General features: G+C 38.4%; 1 protein-coding gene across 1 annotated transcript in view; it reads left to right on the top strand.

Moving 5' to 3' along the window:
• Nucleotides 1–6,950: 6,950 nt before the first annotated feature.
• GART (phosphoribosylglycinamide formyltransferase, phosphoribosylglycinamide synthetase, phosphoribosylaminoimidazole synthetase) overlaps nt 6,951–20,333 on the top strand; it is a 30,100-nt gene continuing 16,717 nt past the window's right edge. The window contains exons 1-10 of the mRNA XM_048071536.2: nt 6,951–7,099; nt 11,214–11,309; nt 12,016–12,190; nt 12,889–13,000; nt 14,235–14,303; nt 16,258–16,383; nt 17,317–17,404; nt 17,760–17,845; nt 18,433–18,601; nt 19,196–19,427. Of these exons, the coding sequence (XP_047927493.2) occupies nt 6,955–7,099; nt 11,214–11,309; nt 12,016–12,190; nt 12,889–13,000; nt 14,235–14,303; nt 16,258–16,383; nt 17,317–17,404; nt 17,760–17,845; nt 18,433–18,601; nt 19,196–19,427 (1,298 nt within the window). The 5' untranslated portion in view covers nt 6,951–6,954. The remainder of the gene's footprint in view (nt 7,100–11,213; nt 11,310–12,015; nt 12,191–12,888; nt 13,001–14,234; nt 14,304–16,257; nt 16,384–17,316; nt 17,405–17,759; nt 17,846–18,432; nt 18,602–19,195; nt 19,428–20,333) is intronic.

Here is a 20,333-nt window from a genome sequence, read left to right as displayed (position 1 = left end):
AATTTACTAAGGAAACTGATACCTATAGAATTAAAAAAAAAAAAAAAAAAAAAAACATGGCTCCCCTTCCACCCCTGGTCTGATTCCCCAGTCTAACTCCCCCTCTGACTTGTAAACAGGGTGGTGTAAGAGGTGGAAACAAGCTGTTAGGTGAGAAGGTAAATTGTGAAGCAGCGTTTGCAACCAACTGTGTTTTGGTTTCTGGAACAGTCAAGGTGGTCTGAGAGTGCTGTTCCAGGACAGCTGAGCCGATTACCAGTCTGCTGCAACAAAAAGGAGCTCTTTTCACCTGCTTCTGCTGATTGCTCTGCATGCTCTGTGGTCATCACTTTATCCCGCTGGGAGTTAGCTTAGCTGACTAAACTGACAAAAAAATATTTCCTTTTTGTTATTATTACTTTATTGAGTTGGTTACCGTTGTAGTCTTAGTTTTCCAGCAATATTTATTGGCTTTGTGATCCAACTGACTGCACACATTTGGCACCGGGGTGGGAGAGGGAACAAGAGGCTGGAGGTGGAGAAGAGAGTTGGACCAATGGCAGGCTGTACCAGCAAAGACCAGCGTAAGTCAGTTGTGAAACACCAGTGAGTGAACCTGTAGCCTGCACATTTCAGCCTCTGTTTTCTTGTCCAAGCTTGAACATGGTCCAGAAGTTGGCAAAGGTTCTCTGAGAAGGCCAGCTGGGAGCTCTCCTCGTGTGTACTGAGGTCTTTATGCACTCGTGGCATTCACCTCATGTGTATCAAGATCTTTGTGCATTCGTGACGTGCAGTGGACTCTACTTTCTTATTAAGAAAAGGCTTGGGCTGCTGATGAGAGTGTTAGTTCAGAAAGCAGGAAAGCCATGTTCAGCCTGAGAGGATTTGGGACCATGCTACCTGGCTGCTGGCAAATTCAGGAACTGAGTAAAGGATGGCAGATTCATGGGGGGCAGTACAGCAGCAGCTCAGCTGTTGAAGCTGGGAGGAGGAACGCCTAGGTTTTGGTTTATGCTCAGACATTCTTTCAATATTTTATCCCGTTATCGTTCTATGAAAAAAAAAATGCATAAATTGTCCTGACTGCTAGGGCTGGAACCTAATACTACACTCAGCAGAGCAGCAGCTGAATTGCAGAACCTTTCAATTTTGTGTTATTCCTGTGTCCTACAGGTCTTTATTTCTTCTTATTCTCTTGCCTAACTTCAAGAGAAAGAGTCAACTTTCTCCTTTAGCACAAAGATAAGTGGTAAGAGTTTTTTTCCAGGCACTGGGAGGTGTGGGTTTGAGCCTTCTTAGTGATGCTAGGCTTGGATTCTCTGTATTTGGAGTAAGTGCTATCACTGCTAGGCCATGTTGTAGCCAAAGCTCTAGGAAGGGTAGGAGTTAAGATGCTCTGGGCTTGGCTCATATATTTAGTATAAAGAAAAGGTTTCCACAATCCCACTGTAGCAAAGTTAAGGTATTGCAGCTTTTAAATAGGCAGTGGCTAAGGTTAAATGGTAGTCATGCAGCGATGCAATAGATTGCTGTTGCCTAAAAGGTAAGTCTTGCATTTATCCCATCCTGCCTAGGCATGTTGTCCCATCCCTTCGTTTTTAGCGCCTCTGGTACTTGGCTGATTGCACTGTTAGTCAGTTCAGCTAGCAAAAATCTGTTTTGTTTTGTTGCTGTGTTGTTGCTGTTTTGTTGCTCAGGTTAGTTTTGTGAGAGAAAAGTTAATTGACTGTGCTCAGGTGAGCATCAGCACCGGTACAAGGAAAAGGAAAGCACACCTGGGTTTAAGACATCCCTTCCAGTGACAATGAGGTATACTTATGGGTCCAGCTGTCTCATGAAATGCCACCCTTTGTGTTGGCCCTAGCCTAGCGTTGCTCTGCATGCCAACTTTAATCTGGTGTTCTGTGATTTGCAGGTTTCCAAATACAAAGCCTTAGGCAAAGCTCCTGAGCCTATATTCTTTTCACGTACTGAAGTGACTTATTTTTCTTCCTGAAAGTCTTTTGTATCCAGACACCCTGAATCATTTCTCTAACAGCTACCTACTTATTACTGATTCAGAAAAACAATCCCGTTGATTTCAGAGTAATAATGCATGTGAGTATTAATGCATGTGTAAACTTTTGCAGCAGAGTGTAAACCCACTTGAGCAGCAGATACGATTTTGTGAAGGTCTGAAACACTTAGGATGCTGCACGGTGCAAAATTTTAGATATACCTAAATGTTAACATTGTTACTTCATCCTCAATTCCTATTTTGTTGAAACTAAGACTTTAAAAAGTATCTTTTAAGAATACATTTTTTCTGACACCTTTCTTTCCGCAAGTTTTCAAGATTTCGCTTATTTGTTTAGCACAGCAAAACACTATACCCAGCTCTATCGGTCAAGGCACAGATAAACCCAGCAGCATTGGAGTTTAATTTAAAGACACTGTCTGAAGCAGTAACCTGCCACCAGTAATGCCCTTTAATTAATGTTTGTGCTATGTTGCGTCCATGTTATTTTAGCTACACCTTTTTACTGCTTTCAATTAGTTAGTTCAGTTAGTGAGGCAATGATGGCTTATTACAGACTCCACCTAGCTGAGATAAATATTTAGGTAACTTGCACCATGCACTTAATGACGTGAAATTGAAACCTGGACAGTAATAGCTTAAGGAGTTCATGTTTTCTTACACTTACAGAGTTATCTTTGTAAGCTTTGCATTAACGCAGCCAGGGAGCTCTGTTTAACCCCCAAGGCTGCACACGGGATCCGTTCCAGGAAGAGCCAGCGAGCGGCTCGTGCCCCTTCCCTATTAACAGCTACTGAATTTGTAGCCTCATTTCACTTCTGCCTGTATTTGAAATCTCACTGTGCCTTTTGAAGGAGCCAGGTTGGGGAAAGCTGTCAGACATTGGTTTTGCCTTGCTCACTTTGTTTTCTCTGCTCCACAGGCCCTGACCTAGTGGAGGAGTTGCCCTGCTTCTTAATGAGCCCCAGCTTTGTGGAGGATAAAGGTCTCTAGGCTGATGCTCTTCCCTGCTGACTAGCTGCTGGCAACCTCAGGGATAGGCTCTGGAAATCAGCTTGTCTTCACTGTATCCTTGTGTCCTCTCCTCTTGGATACATGGAGTGATTAGCTTGTTTCTGCTTTCCTGTTCTTATTTAGCCTAAGGACTTGGTAATGGACCTTTAACTGAAATACCATCTGTCTTTATTTTAAGACATCTTTTATAAACAAACATATCTGCCTTCTTTACAAAAGCAGACAATGGTTGCTTAAGGTAATTACGTATCACATTTTGGAATCTTTTTGGCTTCTGCCTCTTTATGAGAGGATTTAAGGATTTCACACACTTCCTCCATAAAAACTGTGTGGTAATCCTCACAGAAGAAATCATCTGCTTTGTGAATGGCTTTTGGTTGTTTGACAATAAATTGTTGACTCCTGGATTAGTGACAAAATTAAAAAGAAATGTCACCTCTTGCAATTTTCATTTTGAATGCAAGATACTGCTGGGCGGCGGAGGGCCTACATCGCGTCTTTTTAGTCACTGTGAAAAAGAAAGGCTGTCACTACTAACTACGTTTGGGCCTCGTAAACTGGAATTGCCACCAGGAGAAGTTCTTGTCAAGCTACATCCCTAAATACAAGTTGCTGTGATGATGTTTGAGGGATGCACAAATTACTTGAGTTTCTGAAATCAAAACAAATGGTTAGACCACATTTTTTCTCAAATTTTGTTATAAAATGGTTAAATTTTATTTGAACATATGATATATGGCTTGTTCTATTTAACTGTTCCCATATAACATTTTATGCCTTATATTATTCGTTTTGTTAACTGACAGCAGTTAGAACTTATTAGAACATGCTGGGGAAAAAAAAAAAGATTGATTTGCCAGCATGATGAGTTACTTCAGGTGGTGACAGTGTCAATGGATCTTGAAGCCTGTCCTTCAACTGTTTTTACACAATAAGCTTAATGGAGCATGAATATGCGTCATGCACCATATTTTTCAATATTGTTGATATGCATGGGACTATGCTAAGCATCTTTTTTAAACGAGCAGTGAATGTTTTGATCTAATTATTGAAAATTTTTCAACTGCAAGAAATAATTTGGATGAGACAGAATTTATTCTGTGCGTTTAGGAATGAAAGGATGGGCTGCTTCTGCTCTGCAAACTTTTTGCTCCTCATTCCTCGATTGCTTGTATGTGAGTTTCTGTTCTCTCCCCAGCTGAAATGGCTGAACTTTCCTGTTCATTGGCTACCTGCACAATGTCGTCAGTGGGGCGGTAATATTGGGACAGGGGCACTACATTTTAACCAGAGGTTGCTTTTCTCCTTTCTCTTTGCACATCTGAACTCTTGAGCATTACTTTCCTCAGACCAACAGCACATAAGGTAGAGTAAGTATGTTCTCTGTTGCGGTTTGGATCTCTGCATTCACTTCTGATGTAGTTGTCAAAAAAATGCAGTAATATGTATGTTTCAATTTATTACTGATAAAACTTGCCTTAATATTATTATTTAATGATGCCTGTCTGTGGAAACGTGCTTGCTGGATTTAGTTAAGTGTAGGATATAGCTGTCTGCTACATGGTAAATGTTTACTCTTTTACATAGCACTCTTTTGACCTAGGTTACTGTCTTTATCTAACACATCCCTTCATTGCAGCCAGCCCCTTACTCATTTTTTTTTTCCCTCGGGTTGTAATATCATAGAGGTTTACCATAACTTCACATCCCAAATGTATACCATAACTGGTATTTTTTACCCCAGTGTATTTTTCTTATTGTAAGGGATCCATGAGGCTTATAATTAAAATGCCCCTACAACTTCGCAGTCTGTATATTTTGTCAAACAGAGTTCAACAGAAAACTATTGATCTCCTCCTGCCTGAAACTACAATTAAATTTTAACTCTGGTATGTTTAGTTAATAGTGAACAACTCAGCATCCATCATCTGTATCTTGTCCTTCTCTTTGTGTTTCTTTTTTCTTTATTTTGACTGGATGTTTTGCCTAAAAGTATCATTCTCTGAACAAATCATGCCTTTGTTAACAGGTTAAAATATGTTAGCAAAGGGCATAGGGTTACCATCTAAAATGTGTGGGGGCTCTCCTGAGCTGTTACAGAGGACTTGGATTTAAAAACCAGGTTCCGAGCATGCCTTGCATGGTGCCCTCCGAACAGAAGCATCTCCTGCAGAGTCCAGGCTTCCAGGACAGCCGGGCTTCTCCATGGTCCCCAGAGCCATCTGGGCAGCTCTTGGGCAGGGGCCAGCAGCTTTATCTGAGTAGCAGCTGGCATCGGGGAGAGGCACATGCCCTGCCTTATCAGTTGGCTGAAAATCTGCTGTCTGTCGTGCCTTTGGTAAGGCCGCTTTTCCCTTAGAAATCTGGTTTGGGTGGGTTTTATTTCCCCTGGTGCTTAGGATGTATTCCGCACTGGGAGGGCCCTGCACGCACTGGCAAATGCCGGTCAAGGACCAGCCGCTCGACAGAAGAGGCGCAAGCAGCAACCGAGGGTTGTGCTTCGTGTGCTGGGATTGCAGCAGGGAGGCTGGGTGCTGTGTTTGGCTAAAACTCTTATCTCGGCTGTGTCCCTCCTCCCTATGACTGGGAGGTGATTCGCACAGAAGGGAGGCACATCCGACCTCTTCACTGGCCATGCGAAGTCCTTGAAATAAATCGTGCCCGTTTCCACGCAAAACTGCTTTTGTTTATTCTCATTGTTTAGAATGCTTGAAACTGTTCTAATATCTTTTTAAAAGCAATGAATGCTCCACTTGGGCATAGGACAGCTGCCCATCTATAGCTGCTCACCCTCAGCTTCACTGAATAGCTTCATGAGGGACTGCTTGTCTTCTGTGCATAAAACTCTCACCTTAAACAGTGCACCTGTGTACGCAATTTGTATGTAGTTGGACTAATGTGACTAATGGACTACAGCTTATTCTTTGGATAGCTTAGGAGGTTAGCCTTTGCTCGTCAGAGAACTCCAAATAAAGACGTACGTACTTATTTTGTCTCTTTCTTTACCATTTTCTGAATTCCAATGTTCTTTTCCAGTGTAAGTGAAATCTTCTATTCCCTAAAATTGTCGGGATGGCAATTTTGAGGTGACTTAAACCAATAAGTATGTAGAAAATACACACAGAAATAAACATGTCTTCAAAAGCAAAGGCCAACATTCAGCGCTACTCAAAGGCAGAATTGTAATGTCCACGTCAATGCACTATATGTAAGCTATGTTTACACATGCACACAATGACATCAGGAGGGTGAAACAGAGCATTCATTTCATTTTTGACCAGTTTGTTCTCAAACTATTGAAAAATCTAGGCTTTGCCTTGTAAAACCCTGACCAGCCTAAGGCTCCTTCAGTCCTGAGGGGAATTTGCATTAAGACTCTGCTTCCCTGTTCTGTTACGAGTTGTTTTCCCTATCTCATTGCTCTTAACCTTAACTTTTAACAAAGTATTTAGACATTTTTCTGATATTACTACCCAAAAGTCTCAAGTTGTCCCGTTCAGCTCCCTAACGTTGTAAACAGCGTTGAAACAATTAGTTCATCAGAGGGACTTTGCCCTTTGCAGGCTTGGATTTGCCAGGAACGTGTGTAAGTTACAAATCACAGCCTGGTGGGTCATAAAGGTTGTTCTGTATCACAGGCTTCAGTACAGCTCAGAACAGTTGCCAGTCTGATCAAAGGAAAAACAGGATTGCCCTGTGGGTTGCTTCAGTGTTTGACATTTATTTTCTATCACACCTTATTAAGTCAGTTATCCATTTCCACACACTTTTTTTTTTCTTTAAACCAACAAAACCATTATAGAAACATCATTGCCTGAAACAAGGTGGCATTCACCTCTGCTGAGAGTTGCCTTCCACCCTGCAGTTAAATCTGTGAATTGCTTTCCTAACCTGGCTCTACTAATTCTGACTGTATTGCTTGTGTTCTGGTTTTGTGCAGACTAATGGCTGATCGGGTGCTTGTGATCGGCAGTGGAGGGAGAGAGCATGCGCTGGCCTGGAAGCTGGCCCAGTCCCCACATGTAAAACAAGTGTTTGTTGCTCCAGGAAACGCAGGAACAGCTGACAATGGAAAAATTTCCAATTCAGGTAAAAAGAAAAATTACCATTTTAAAATCCGATAACTGAACAAATAAATTGTTCCATTAAGTGATCTAAAATCTGTTGGAGTGAAAGGTTTATAATAATTATTATTATTATTTGAAGGTTTGGGGCACGTGAGATCATACGGATGCACTTAAGAAAAAATACCTGAGCAAAGCCTTGTGCAACTACCACTCATTTAATTTTACCTCAGGTTTGTTAGCTAATCCATTGGATTTGGGTGGTAGAGGATACAGATGAAACTCCTGCAAGTTCTTGGAGGAATACAGCTTGGGTAGCTGTAGCAGTTCCTGCTTCCTGCAGGGAAGGGGTAATATTTTATCTTGGTATGCAGTGCAGTTCAGCAGCTGTTTCAACTGTGAACAGCTGAAAAGCGCTTGCAGCAAATGCCAGCACCTCTAGGAGAGTGGCAGAGCAGACTGCTTGATTCTCAGAAGTCCCGTGGAAGCCGTGTGATCCCTACAACCTTTCATAAGAAAACGTTCTCACCTAAAACAGTCAACTGTAGAAAAATGTTCATTCCTTTGTCTTGCTGATCATAAGAAGTTAGGATTATTTTCAAACACTTCTGTTAGTATTGACTGCCTGTTTCAAGCTTCTCGCCTAAACGTGGTAAGCTCTGACTGGCTGACGCTAACTCAAACCGTTCATGCTAATTAGTTTTCAAAATCAAGCTTAAGGTTTTTCAGACTGAGCATCCAAAAGTACATGCTGTGTTTAAACTGTACTGTTCTAAGGTGTTTGCCTGGAGGCACACAGTGAATCAGTACAAAAGCCGGGATAGTAACTCAGAAATGTCTGTCTTGTGTCCATTGTATGTCAGATCCTGAAGTAATTCAAGCAACCAACTTAACTTTCTACTTGATACGTGATAACATACAGAACTAAAGTTAACATATTATACATGTGAACAAGAATTATATACCTCCATTTTCTGCATTTATGAGTAAAGTCTTTTTTTGTTACGATTTCATGTGGAAACATGAATCCCCTCATTTTCATGTACAGCAGATAATTACCAGACTTAATTCCATTGGAATGCTTAATTACAGGAAGTTTAAATAACTTTGTTCACAATTTCTTTGAATATTCACAGTATCATAGGCAGCTTTGTTGTCCTGTTTGATCTCAGGTGAGAGAGCCCAAGAAAGAGCATGACAGGAAAGTCATGTTCTTATATTTCCTTCTCATCCCAGAAGGTCAAACAGAAATCTTTATACTCATAATAAATTGAGTCAGTGCCAGCCTGTATGGCCTGCAGAATGTTAATTTCAATATTTTTTATTTTTTTTTGCAAATAGTGTCTTTTAAAAACTGTTGCACTTTTCTCTCACCTTGTTATTGCATAAAATGTACTGCACCCTCAACAATGTAAAATATTTGAGCACCTGCTCAAACCACCTCCTTTTAATGCTTAAACCACCTCCATGAAATCAACCACATGTACTGAATCTCTTTTTTTCCAGACAGTGGCCTCACATGTGCTTTAGGAGAAATCCTCAGCCAGCTGGGAGGCAGGAAGAATCTAGAATTTGTGAAGAGGTTGACTGTTTTTATTTATTTTGTAATTAAAAGAAAATAATTTGTTTTATCTACTCAGGCATTTTAGTCCTAGTACTGGGGCCTAGATTTTTACTGGGTGGAGAAAATGGAAAACAGATTTTCAGAAGTATGTAAGCCCTATTATATTGTCTAAGCCTGGGCAGCAATGTCTGTGAAACTGCTACCATTGTTCCTGTGTTTTTTGTATAATCAAGATTTGGCTCTGAAAGTTCATCCTCCCCTATGGTTCATGAGATTTCCTTTAATCAGCATTGCAGTTCTGGTTCTCAGATGATTTCTGAAACATATAAAGGTGAACTTAAAACTATGAATAAACTTTAATTGTAAAAAACTTGCTCCTATCGAAGCTACAAAACAGTTTTCATGGTTAATTTGAGTCAGTAATCCTTTCTGACAATATAGATAGATTTAGGTTGAGTGGCTAAATATAGTTTTATATTTGATTTATATTTAATTAGCAGGACAAATTTGGTGCCAGAAGAGTACAGAATAGCTTGTTGAATCCTGAGGTACACACATGCATGTCTGTGAATGGACTTTAGCATCCTGACACCTCCTTCAACTGCATATTAGGTCTCCGCCTAACAAATACTCTTAACTTTAATCTCTAGCTTTGCAAATGTTGGTCTGAGTTCCTTCTGCTTGGTTTGAAATGCATGTCTAGCTGTCATTTTGAGAAATAAAACACTGCTACAAAGATGTCCTGCTTCAGTCTACATCATGAGGAAAATGGTGTTTAGAGTTAAAATTATGTGCTAACGATGTGACTTATTCCATTCTGTTTGTTACAAGGACATTTCCACATAATGTATGTCTTGTGCTATATTCACTGCACATATCTCTAGTAGATAAGGCCTGGATGAAAAGCACAGTTATCTTACAGGCTCGCTCTTTTCACTGCTCCATTTCTTGTGGCTTGATGTCACAGGGAACAGGGATTGTCCCTCTGCAGTTGCCCACCCGAGCTCCCATTCTCTTCATCTGGGATCTGCTGTTCTTGAACTGCTTTCACAACAGCCTCATGAGACTGAAAGACAATATTGACCTTTATGTTAATCAATACTTTAAAGCCAAGTGCGTTATGCTTTTGTTTTTGCTCTTTTGTGAGCTAGAAGTTAGTTGGCAGAAATTGCACGCAAATATCAAAGGCCTTTGCTTTTTCTTTCTTAAGAATGCTGGTATAACAAAGTAAATGAACTGCTGAATGGTTATCAGGAAAGCAATTTTTATTAGTGTTCAATCTGTTATTTGCCCCACTCCACCCAAATAGGATAAATCTGTAATCAAAATGCAAATTTCAGGTATTGCTTTTATGCCTTCTCTTCTGGAAATGGGGAATTTATTCATGCAGGGTGGCAGAAGCAAAATTGTGTGGATGTGTCTAACAGAAGATGCTTTATCGCTGCCTCTGCCTTCTCTCTCCACTTCCCTGGAAACTAACTGGAAGGAGGGGGCATAGCTTCTCTCATACTTGCCAGTATGGTCACTAGCACGACTTCACAGGCGAAACTTAGCAAAGCGTTCCAGCTCCAAGGAAGATGTGCACTTTATTCTGTTTGCAGATTGGTACTCTGACGTGTTAGACTCCTCCCCGTGCAGGCAGCCAGTCCACGCTGGGCTACGCTTGCAGCATTTTCGCTCTCTGAGTTCACGTTCCAGTCCCCTGCAGACCTTGGCTTTATTTATTCTTGATAAAAGCAGCGGAATTGCATTGCCTTTGCGTAAATCTTCTATCATGAGACTTGACATTACTGTCTTTCTTGCTAGCTTTTTCTTTTGTTTACACAGTCTTTGACACTGCAAGTATCATCATATTATGTGCTTCTTTATAGAAACATATCCACCCTAGAAACCTTACCCTTAAATACTTACCCATAATTACAGTACCTTCCCATACTAAGTTCAGCTTAATATAAGAAAAAGCATTCAGATTTTGTTTTGTTTCAGTAAGGTCACAGTTTAGTGTAGCAGGTTTTAGCCAGCACTACAGAAGGAAAGAAAGCATTTGCAATGCTACCACCAGTGAACTTGTTCCTGTCCCCTACACCATCCTGGCATGAACATGTGTAAAGCTTCATGGTCAGTCTAATCAGGGAAGAGACTGGCTGAAATGTAGATAGATAGAGATATTTTTTTTTCTGGTGAGTTGTTTTTCATTTGAATGCTTAGTGATGCTTCTTATGCTGGTAAACAGGATGTTTTAGAGATGAGAATGGTTTACTGTGTGATGGTGTAGGGGAACCTGAAACTTTTTTTCTCACCTTCATGAGCAATGTGTGTTTACAGTGCATGTCAAACTACAGCCTTTGCTTGGGGTTTTGGTGGTGTATTTTGTTACAGGGTGCGTTCATTTTTTGTAGACATGTACACCTGTAAGTCAATTTATTTATATATTCGTGCATGCCTCTGTTCCAGATTCACAGTGACTTCCCATTCAAGAATGTGTGACTTATGAAAACGCTACTTTAGTGTTATGTGATAAACAAGTGCCAAGAGTAATAAATGAAGTCTTACCACACTTTTGTATCTTTGTCAGCTGTTTCAGTCAGCAATCATGCTGCACTTGCCCAGTTCTGCAGAGATCAGGAGATCAGGCTGGTTGTGGTTGGTCCAGAGGTTCCTCTTGCTGCTGGTAAGAGAAGGAAAACTAAAAATCATAGCTTTCTTATTTTAGGAAGTAAATTTTAGTCCCCATCTTTTTCCCACCACTCGACAGTGTGGACACTCAACTGAGTGTCTTCAGTAACAACAGAAACAGATTCCCTATGGCGGTTTCCCTGAAATTCAGGGCTGTGCCATGACAAAAATTAAATTCAAAAAGTATTTTGTGAACAATGTAATAGTTAAAATATCATTGACAGTTCCATTTCTTTCTAAGTTCTTGGGTTTAATGAAAGAGGTGTGAAAGTGTTTCTATAAAAGAACCTTGACTAGGGATTTTGTTTTCCTATGGAATTTTCTTTTTTATTGAAATAATAATCAGTTGGGACTTGGTTAAAAAAACTTTCTAAACATGTTGATAATTTGTTTTATGTTTTTACATGATCAAGAATTATCTTCATAAAAGACTAACATCAACTATTTGGCCAAAAGCTGTAATAAAACAAGGGAGGCTTATCATATCCTACCAAGTGCAAATATCTTCTCAGCCCTAAATATTTCAGGGTTACTTACTCCTGGTTAGAGTGAAAAGTACATCTAAGGCCAATCTGGTAAAATAGGCATGGCTTATCACTCCTACATATTTGTTCCAACAAATTAGTATATCTTTAGATTGGGACTGCATGACTACAAATCATCTGGTGATTTGAAAAAAAAAATTGCGTTGTTATTTTCAGGAATTGTTGATGACTTGACAGCAGCTGGAGTGAGATGTTTTGGTCCAACAGCAAAGGCAGCTCAGCTGGAGTCCAGTAAGTGCTTTACCAAAGCCTTCTTGGACCGTCATGAGATCCCAACCGCAAGATGGAAGTCTTTTACTGATCCAAAAGCAGCATGTAGCTTCATCAACAGGTAAAGCTACCTTCATGATTGTTTTTTTGTTTTGTTTTTTTTTTTACAGCCATGTACAGTGTGCTAGATATCCAAAACAATCAAATCATTACTAATGTATCAATATTCTTAGCTGTAGTACAATACCCATGAAGGTTTTAAAGGATAATCTGACATGACACTATCACTCTGCAGTAATAATTTAAAGGTTCCTTATTTATTGCTCTTTTAATGAAAATTAAGTTCAGTGTTCAGTTTACAGGAAAATATGGTAGAAGGTTTTTTTTTTTTCAGATTGCCTATTATGGAAACCCACCTTCCAGTCTGATAGTCGTAGTATGGTCTGTCTTCTTTGTTCTTTTCTCCACGAGTATGGATTCTGCACTGGGAGCTTACTCAGCAAATAATGATCTAATTATCAGAATACAATCCAGCTTACCCAACATTGATACAATATTAAATTATTAAAAGAACAGCAGCCTTTTGGTACACTAGTGAAATTCAATGGTGTGAAAAAAACAGGAAGCAGAAAGCCTCTGCAGGCATAGCATATCAAGAGAAGTCTAGATTTTGTGTGTGTTACTCAATAACATAAAACTGTTGCTAGGAAAACTGCTGAGTATTTTGATTTTTCAACTACTGGCATGTTCAGAATGTTTACAAAATATGTTTGGAATATAGAGTGTTTACTTTTGGATCTCTCTTCTCTATCTTTAAAGCGCAAACTTCCCTGCTTTAGTTGTAAAAGCTAGTGGCCTGGCAGCTGGCAAAGGAGTAATTGTAGCTTCAAACAAGGAAGAAGCCTGCAAAGCTGTTAATGAAATCATGCAGGTGAGTGGAAATGTCATGCACTGATTGGAAGAGTTCTTACACAAAATCAGTTGTTAACCATGTCAAAGTCTCAGAGAAGCTCTTTTTTGTTTCTATGTAATAGGAGTTTGGCTAACAGAAGTCAAATATTTTACCCATTATTTGGACAGCTTTGAAGCTGTATCATATCATTGCTTGAGGCAGAGCACTCTTTCTCAGCTTAGTTTATGTAGGCTAAAACAAAATCCTTCCTACTGAAGACCCACACTTATTTCAGTACGGTTTTCCTTTTTTCTGTTTGCTTCTTTTGAGACACTGCTATAATGAAACGGGTACCACAATGCTCTAATATTAACACTGTGATTAAGCTGTATGTTGACATGCAACATCAGCTTTAGGATTCCAGTCACACAGCACTTAAATGTGTAGTAAAATTCCAGTGGAATTATTTCAAGTTAAGCATATATTTAGGTAAGATAGTTGACCATATTAGGACCATCAAAATCTGAAGAGAACCAAAATGGAGCAGTTCCATCTGAACAGTTAGGAACACAGAGCTGGAAAATAAGTTATACAGGTCAGGTCCTCAACTGGTGCCTGCAGCACAGCCTCTTAAAATACAGTAATGCTGTGCTGATTTGTAGGAGATGTTATATGTCATACGTGTTGTATTTCAAGGGTCAGAAAACACAGTCTACGCTCATAATTTGTTGTGTGTGTATGGTTATTGGACAAATCATAACATGTGGTCCCCTCATTCTGTCTTGAGCAAAAAAAAAAACACTTAGCCTGTGTTAAAGAGTCTTACAGACATATAAAATTTTCTTGTCAGTGTGCTGTTGTGGTTCTTAATTCAGTAAACATACAGTCAGTTCAAACCTTGCATTGGAATGTGAAAATATTGCCCCCCTTCAGTGCATTCTGTATAATTTCACTATCTTATAAAGTAAAAGGTCAGATTACAGACTTGACGGTCATTGCTATAGCTGTCAGCATCATCGGTGCAATCCTCAGCAGGTAGAGCACGAGGAATTACTCAGAAAGCTCTAAGTATCATCTGCAATTTTTAAACATTCAAGATAGAATTTGCATTTGTTAAAAGATAAATTGAAAAGAGGAGCAATTATTTTATTATTGCTACTGACTTATCCAGGATGGGGAATGCATCTTTCTTGATGTATTTGTTTTTCTTGTTGCATTTTAACTGTTTTAAAATGACTGAAACAGAACTGAAGAGATTTTCTTTTTAATGTAGGATAAGACTTTTGGCACAGCTGGGGAAACGGTTGTTGTTGAAGAACTTCTTGAAGGAGAAGAAGTTTCTGTAAGTGTGCGTCTCACTGTAACCTTTAGATTATACTTGTTCCAAGTTATTTAGGAAACAACATGTAAGTACCAATAGCAGGGACGTATAGGGTTTTATTACTTAAATTAGAAGCAGTTACCTGTTTATAAATACATTTTTATTAATTAATGGCAGATGTGTTAAGAACCAAACTTCCTGCAGTCTGTTAAAATAATTCATATTATAAATAAAAATAGCTCAGGCAGTAATCAGTTGTTTCCCCATGGGGAAAAAATAAAAACATAAAAATTTTGAGAGTAACTGAGCACGCACATCTGTGTTATGATTTCCCTGGCATCAAAGACAGTGTAAGATGTTCCTTCTCTTCCTTATTTCTACCTCTTCATTGCTATTTGTTGTTGATTCAGTTATACTAGTTACCTGTTCATGGGGCTATAAACTAACAACCTTTTTTAAAATAAATCAACAACAACTTGCATATTTTACGAGGTCTGGTTTATAGTCCAGTCCCATTTGAATTAATACAAGGAACAGGGTGGTGAAGCGTGGAGCAGGAGAAGGAAGAAAGGTTGGGAGTAAGGGAGAATGGAGACTTTCAGCTGTAGTAATAAAGGGAATATATTGAACTATATCATGAGGGATAGGTGCAACTCCTTTAGAGCGCAGGAAGAAGCAACTCCAGACAGGTGCAGGCAGGATACTCTTTAATCAGTTTCATTGCCAGAGATACTGCAATGTGGAAGTGCACCCGGGGACGAAGGGCCTGGAACCAAAGGCTGTTGAATGTTTTGAAAACGCTGATTTACTTTGCAGATGTAGAGAGAACATTTCCTTCATTTTAACATGATACAGCTCCATCATTTAAAAAAAAAAATATTCTGATTTAATTAGCAGAGTGTAAAGGAGAAAAGGAGAATTAGAGCCTAGGTTTTGAGGTGGCATGGGAACTTGACACTGGAATCACACAAAGTAGAACAGCCAAGTACCAGCTCAGGTTCCCGAGTCCTGGAGCTGCAATTGACTTATACTGGATATTGTGAACATTCGTCTTGGAGGTGGTGGTATTTATAAAGCAAGCGATCATCTCTAACTGTTGCTAGTCTTTGCATAATCTGGTTTCCTGTCTGATATGAAAAAATTAGACTTGCAAATTTTGGTCATCCTTATTCCTTCTTGGTTGGCTTGACCTCGTTAGGAGATAAGGGCTTATCCAGATCTCCATTCTCTGGTGAAAAACGTGTAGTCCTTAGAATACCTGCAGATTTACTGTAATATAACGCAATAACAAAAGCATGCAGTTTAAAGGGTTTTGTTTGTTTGTTTGTTTTTCCTGAGATGATTGATAGCAATAAAGAAAAGTACTATTTGCCTTGACTGTCAAAATAATTAACCTTCCACAAATGACCGTAGTTTTTCATATATTCACATTCTGGCATTTTGAGGTTTTGAAGGGGAATCCTGGGTTATCTTTTAATTAGCATTTTAAAATGTTAAATATAAAAGTTGGACTAGATGATCTTAGAGGTTGGACTAGACTAGATGATCTTAGAGGTCTTTTCCAACCTGAATGATCCTGTTTTTGTGAGTACTGCTACCAGTTGCCCAAACAGTGAATATCATTGTCCAATTATAAAAGATGCTAGCAGATATGTTATTATGAAGATACTGAGCCTAAATAGTGTGGTATGTAAGTAATTTACAAATAATGTAAAAGCAAATGGAGTTTTGTCAATGAGGAAAAGGAAATTTTGAAAGGGATGTAATATTTTCTTTCCAGGGCAGGGAACAGGAGAGGGAGGGAGGAAGTAACTACACCATGAGGTGTTTTTTTTTCAGCCTTTTCAGTATTTTTAGTACTCTTAAATATCCATTTTTGCAACACTAAAAATAAAACAGATTCGCACTTTTTTTGCACTTTATGAAATTGTAATGAAATTATACTTGTGTTTTAATTATTTTCCTTGTTTTCTAGTGCTTATGTTTCACAGATGGCGTCACAATTGCTCCCATGCCCCCAGCCCAGGACCACAAGAGATTAATGGATGGAGATGAAGGCCCTAACACTGGAGGAATGGGAGCTTATTCTCCAGCACCTCAGGTAAAAATGTGATAACATCTCATTGTAACCATAGTACAGCTCTGATACTGAAAGTATCTGTGAATTTTCAATTCTATCATGACTAACAGGACGTGGAGAGAGTGGGATCTTGTGGCTGGAAAGTGTTGTCTAAAACGAATGTAGTCAGTTAAAGCCTGTAACTTGATAAATTCGTTCCTCTAAAGAGGAGGATATTTCTACTGAATCACTTCTAATTATTAAGATGGAAGTTTTGTTATTTCTGCAATCTTTTTTTTTTTTTTTTTTTTTTTTTAAAGTTGGACTCGATAATCTGGAAGGTCTTTTCCAACCTAAATGATTCTATGATTCTAAGTGTAACAGAATACACATCATTAGAACTACATGTTTAACCACATTTTTATTTTGCTCTGGGCTAAGCTAATGATGAATCTTTGCTGTAGCTCAAGTTAGTTTTGTTTCTGTTCTGCAAATAGTCTATTTGTAAAAGGATTTAATTTGCTTTCTGTTCACCTATGACCATTTCTTTTTCTTTTTTATTAAAGAAAAATCCTCTGTTCCTCTGTAAAGCTAATAAGTTTGTTTTATTGTACAAAATGCAATCAGTGACCCCTGTATTTTCCAACTGTGATTTGTCTTTGGGAGTCCCTGTCTGAATGCCAGTATGTCTGTGCAACTGGTTTGTTCTAGTGAAGCCAATGGGACTAATGGTACATGCAGATCCAGATCTAGAGCCACGTGCCTGAAGAAATGTAACCTGTTGTATTAATGCTGTAGTATGTATTCTGAGGAGAGAGGAAAAAAGTACTAGCTTTCCCTTGTTTGAAGCATGTGTTGGAATGTGCTACAGACCATCCAAGTGTTCTGCTTGACTCTTCAAAATGCTAGCCATATCATTAGGAAAATCATGCATTCCCTTTTTACAATGACTGCTTTCTAATCCCGTTTTATTAGATTTCTAAAGATTTGCTGCTGAAAATAAGAGATACTGTTCTTCAGAAAACTGTTGATGGCATGAGGAAAGAAGGTGTCCCCTATTTTGGTATGCATAAAAGTTTGTTGGCTTTTCTAATTATAAGGAGAAAGACAGTTTTGTTTTGTCCTCTTTATAGGCCTAACTCACACTGTAGGTTAAGGAAGATAGCTTTGATTTATTTGAAAACTGTTTGGCATTAGTGGCTTGATTTAAAGTCCATTGAAAATAATGGATATCTTTTCGTTAATGGTTGATAATTGTCAAATGAGAAAGAGCAGAAAAAACAACAGTTGAAAAGTATTAACATTCTAGCTTTAAATGAACATTGAATATGTTTTCCTGTTTAGCACTGCCATGAGTAGATTCAAAACAAATGACCTATACAGTTGCTCAGATAGATTTTTGTATATTTTTATTCTAGGTGTGCTTTATGCTGGGTTAATGCTTACCAAGGATGGACCTAAAGTTCTAGAGTTTAACTGCAGATTCGGTGACCCAGAATGTCAGGTGAGTGTCGGTAGATGACAGTTTATCAGTAGGGGAGGAGAGAATTCTGATACCGTCTACCATTATTCTTAACTAACTTTCAGATGAATAATCTGCCAGTTGCTCTGAGACTTAAAATATTTGGTTTGTTTATTCAAGACAGAAAGTCTGTTATGAACTTGTTCTATTCCAGATATCAACACATTATATATACTTAAATGTGGGTGTTACAGGGGTAAGCTTGGGTGGAACTCAGTGCTTTCCTATCTTTTCCAGAATGGAATGGGATTTTTTTTTAACTTTATTAAAGAAGCAAACACATTCTTTCCCCACTCCGTGACTCTTCATTTCTGTTCTTCAGAACACAGTAGGGTTTTTAGGCCTCTGCCAAAAGGCGAAAATGTAGTTCTTTTACTCATAGAAACTATCTTCAAGGAAGAGAGTTTTTAAAGGTACATAGATTATGCACAACATGTATATATGTGTGAAAATACCGCAAAAAATAGTATTTTCATTTACTGTTGCAGTATTATTTTGAAAAGCTCAGTGAAGAAAATGTAAAAATGTTATGTTGTTTTCTTCAGTTTCTTAAATCTATGTTTTTGTAGGTAATTCTTCCACTGTTGAAAAGTGATTTGTATGAAGTTATGCAAGCAGTTATCAATAAAAAGTTGTCTAGTTCCATGCCAGTGTGGTTTGAAGACAATGCGGCTGTGACCGTGGTGATGGCTAGTGAAGGATATCCAGGAACCTATCCCAAGGGTTTGGAAATAACAGGTAAATACAGCAGGAGAAAGTGCAGCAGTCATCTTCCTCTCCTGTCCTCTCTTCAGCCTCTCTTTTGCCAGATGAAGGTGAATCAGTGTAACCCAGATTCATAGAAACTTACGATTCTGTGATTATGGGTCAGCAAGAGACCACTCAATTTTCACTCATCAAACATTATTGGTAATGCACCCATAGCATTTAGAAATCTCCACACTGTATTGTAAAGTTTTATAGCATTTCTTTAATATGTTTTACTGTTAAGTGCTTCTGGGAAAATTACTGATTCTTACAAGACGTTGATGCTGATATGTTTTGTAGTCTCTGTGTCAGTGAAGTATAAAATCTATCTGCAATTAAATGCTGTATGCAGATGTTTCAGCTAAATACCTTTCTGTCTCTGAGCATACAAGCAGCAGACTCATCTATCAACAAAATGTAGTTTTAAAAAATTTATTCTTATTTCTCAGAATAATCACAGTGAATTTGTTTGTGGTTTCTAGGCAGTCAGTAAGTGCTGAATATTGATGTATTTGAAGTATAATAGAGAAATGTTCTAATGAACTCATTTTCTTCTGCATTTATTTTATTGAACAACAAACACAGGACTTTCTAAGGCTAAAGAACTAGGACTGGAGGTGTTCCATGCAGGCACAGCCCTGAAGGATGGCAAAGTGGTGACTAGTGGAGGAAGAGTCCTTACAGTAACTGCTATTAAAGAGGATCTAATGACAGCACTGCAAGAAGCCAACAAGGGAGTAGCAGCCATAAATTTCAAGGGTGCCATTTATAGAAAGGACATTGGTTATCGGGCTATAGCTTTCCTGAGTCAATCCAGGTAGATATCTGAAATACTTGAAATGGAAATAACTGGCGTAAAAAAGAACTAGGGACATTACTAGTTTACATTAATAAACTGATGTTGATTATGCATAACTCTAGACAAGTTTTAACTGGCATCCCTGTGAGCAGTCTAAGCAGGACCAGCCAAGGAAGGAACAGGCTTTTTGTTAACTCTTTGATCCATGCACTTAATTTCCCAAGTCTGGATTAAGCTGCAGTGGCAAGCACAAGTAACTTGTGCTGTCTGTGCTATGACTGCTTTATGAAAGGTGAACTTCTGTTTCTTAGACTCTGAACCATAGCTTTTGCTCTAAATTTGTTGTCCAAAAGGCTAACGTTAGTATCATGAAATGTATGTGTGAACAAAGTTGGAACTATTTTATTGGTTCATTTTAGAGTCTTTAGGAACAGTAAAATGGTCTTGAATCACCTACCTTGTTGAGATATGCATAATACAATAGCCTTCAAAAACCTGGGTAGAATTTATAACTCTTTTTTATTATTATTCCTTTTATTTTCACAGTATTTGGTTTAACGGTCTTGAGAGAGCATATTTTTTTAAAGCAGCGTGTTCTACTGTGTCTCTGATGTTATTGAGAATTTCCTGCAAGATTTTATACACATTTTTACCTGATATAAAGCCTGTCTGCCTGTCTATTCTTCAATTAGCTCAAAACGTAATTTTTGATAATCGGTTATTTTGTAGTCTATGAAGCATACTAGTAAGTTTTTAATTTTTGCTAACAGTGTATACTGATTAGTTTATTGTAAAATTATAATCAATAAATTTACTAAATGAACAAGGGTGTTCCTATCTGGTCTTCTTTTTCAAGTACTGTGCATCTCTTGAGAAATTTATGTGAAGATAAGTAATTGTATTGCCATTGTGTGAGACGAGGAT

Source organism: Anser cygnoides, chromosome 1 (genome assembly GCF_040182565.1).
Source record: "Anser cygnoides isolate HZ-2024a breed goose chromosome 1, Taihu_goose_T2T_genome, whole genome shotgun sequence".
NCBI lineage: Eukaryota > Metazoa > Chordata > Aves > Anseriformes > Anatidae > Anser > Anser cygnoides.
This window is presented reverse-complemented; position numbering and strand designations above follow the sequence as displayed.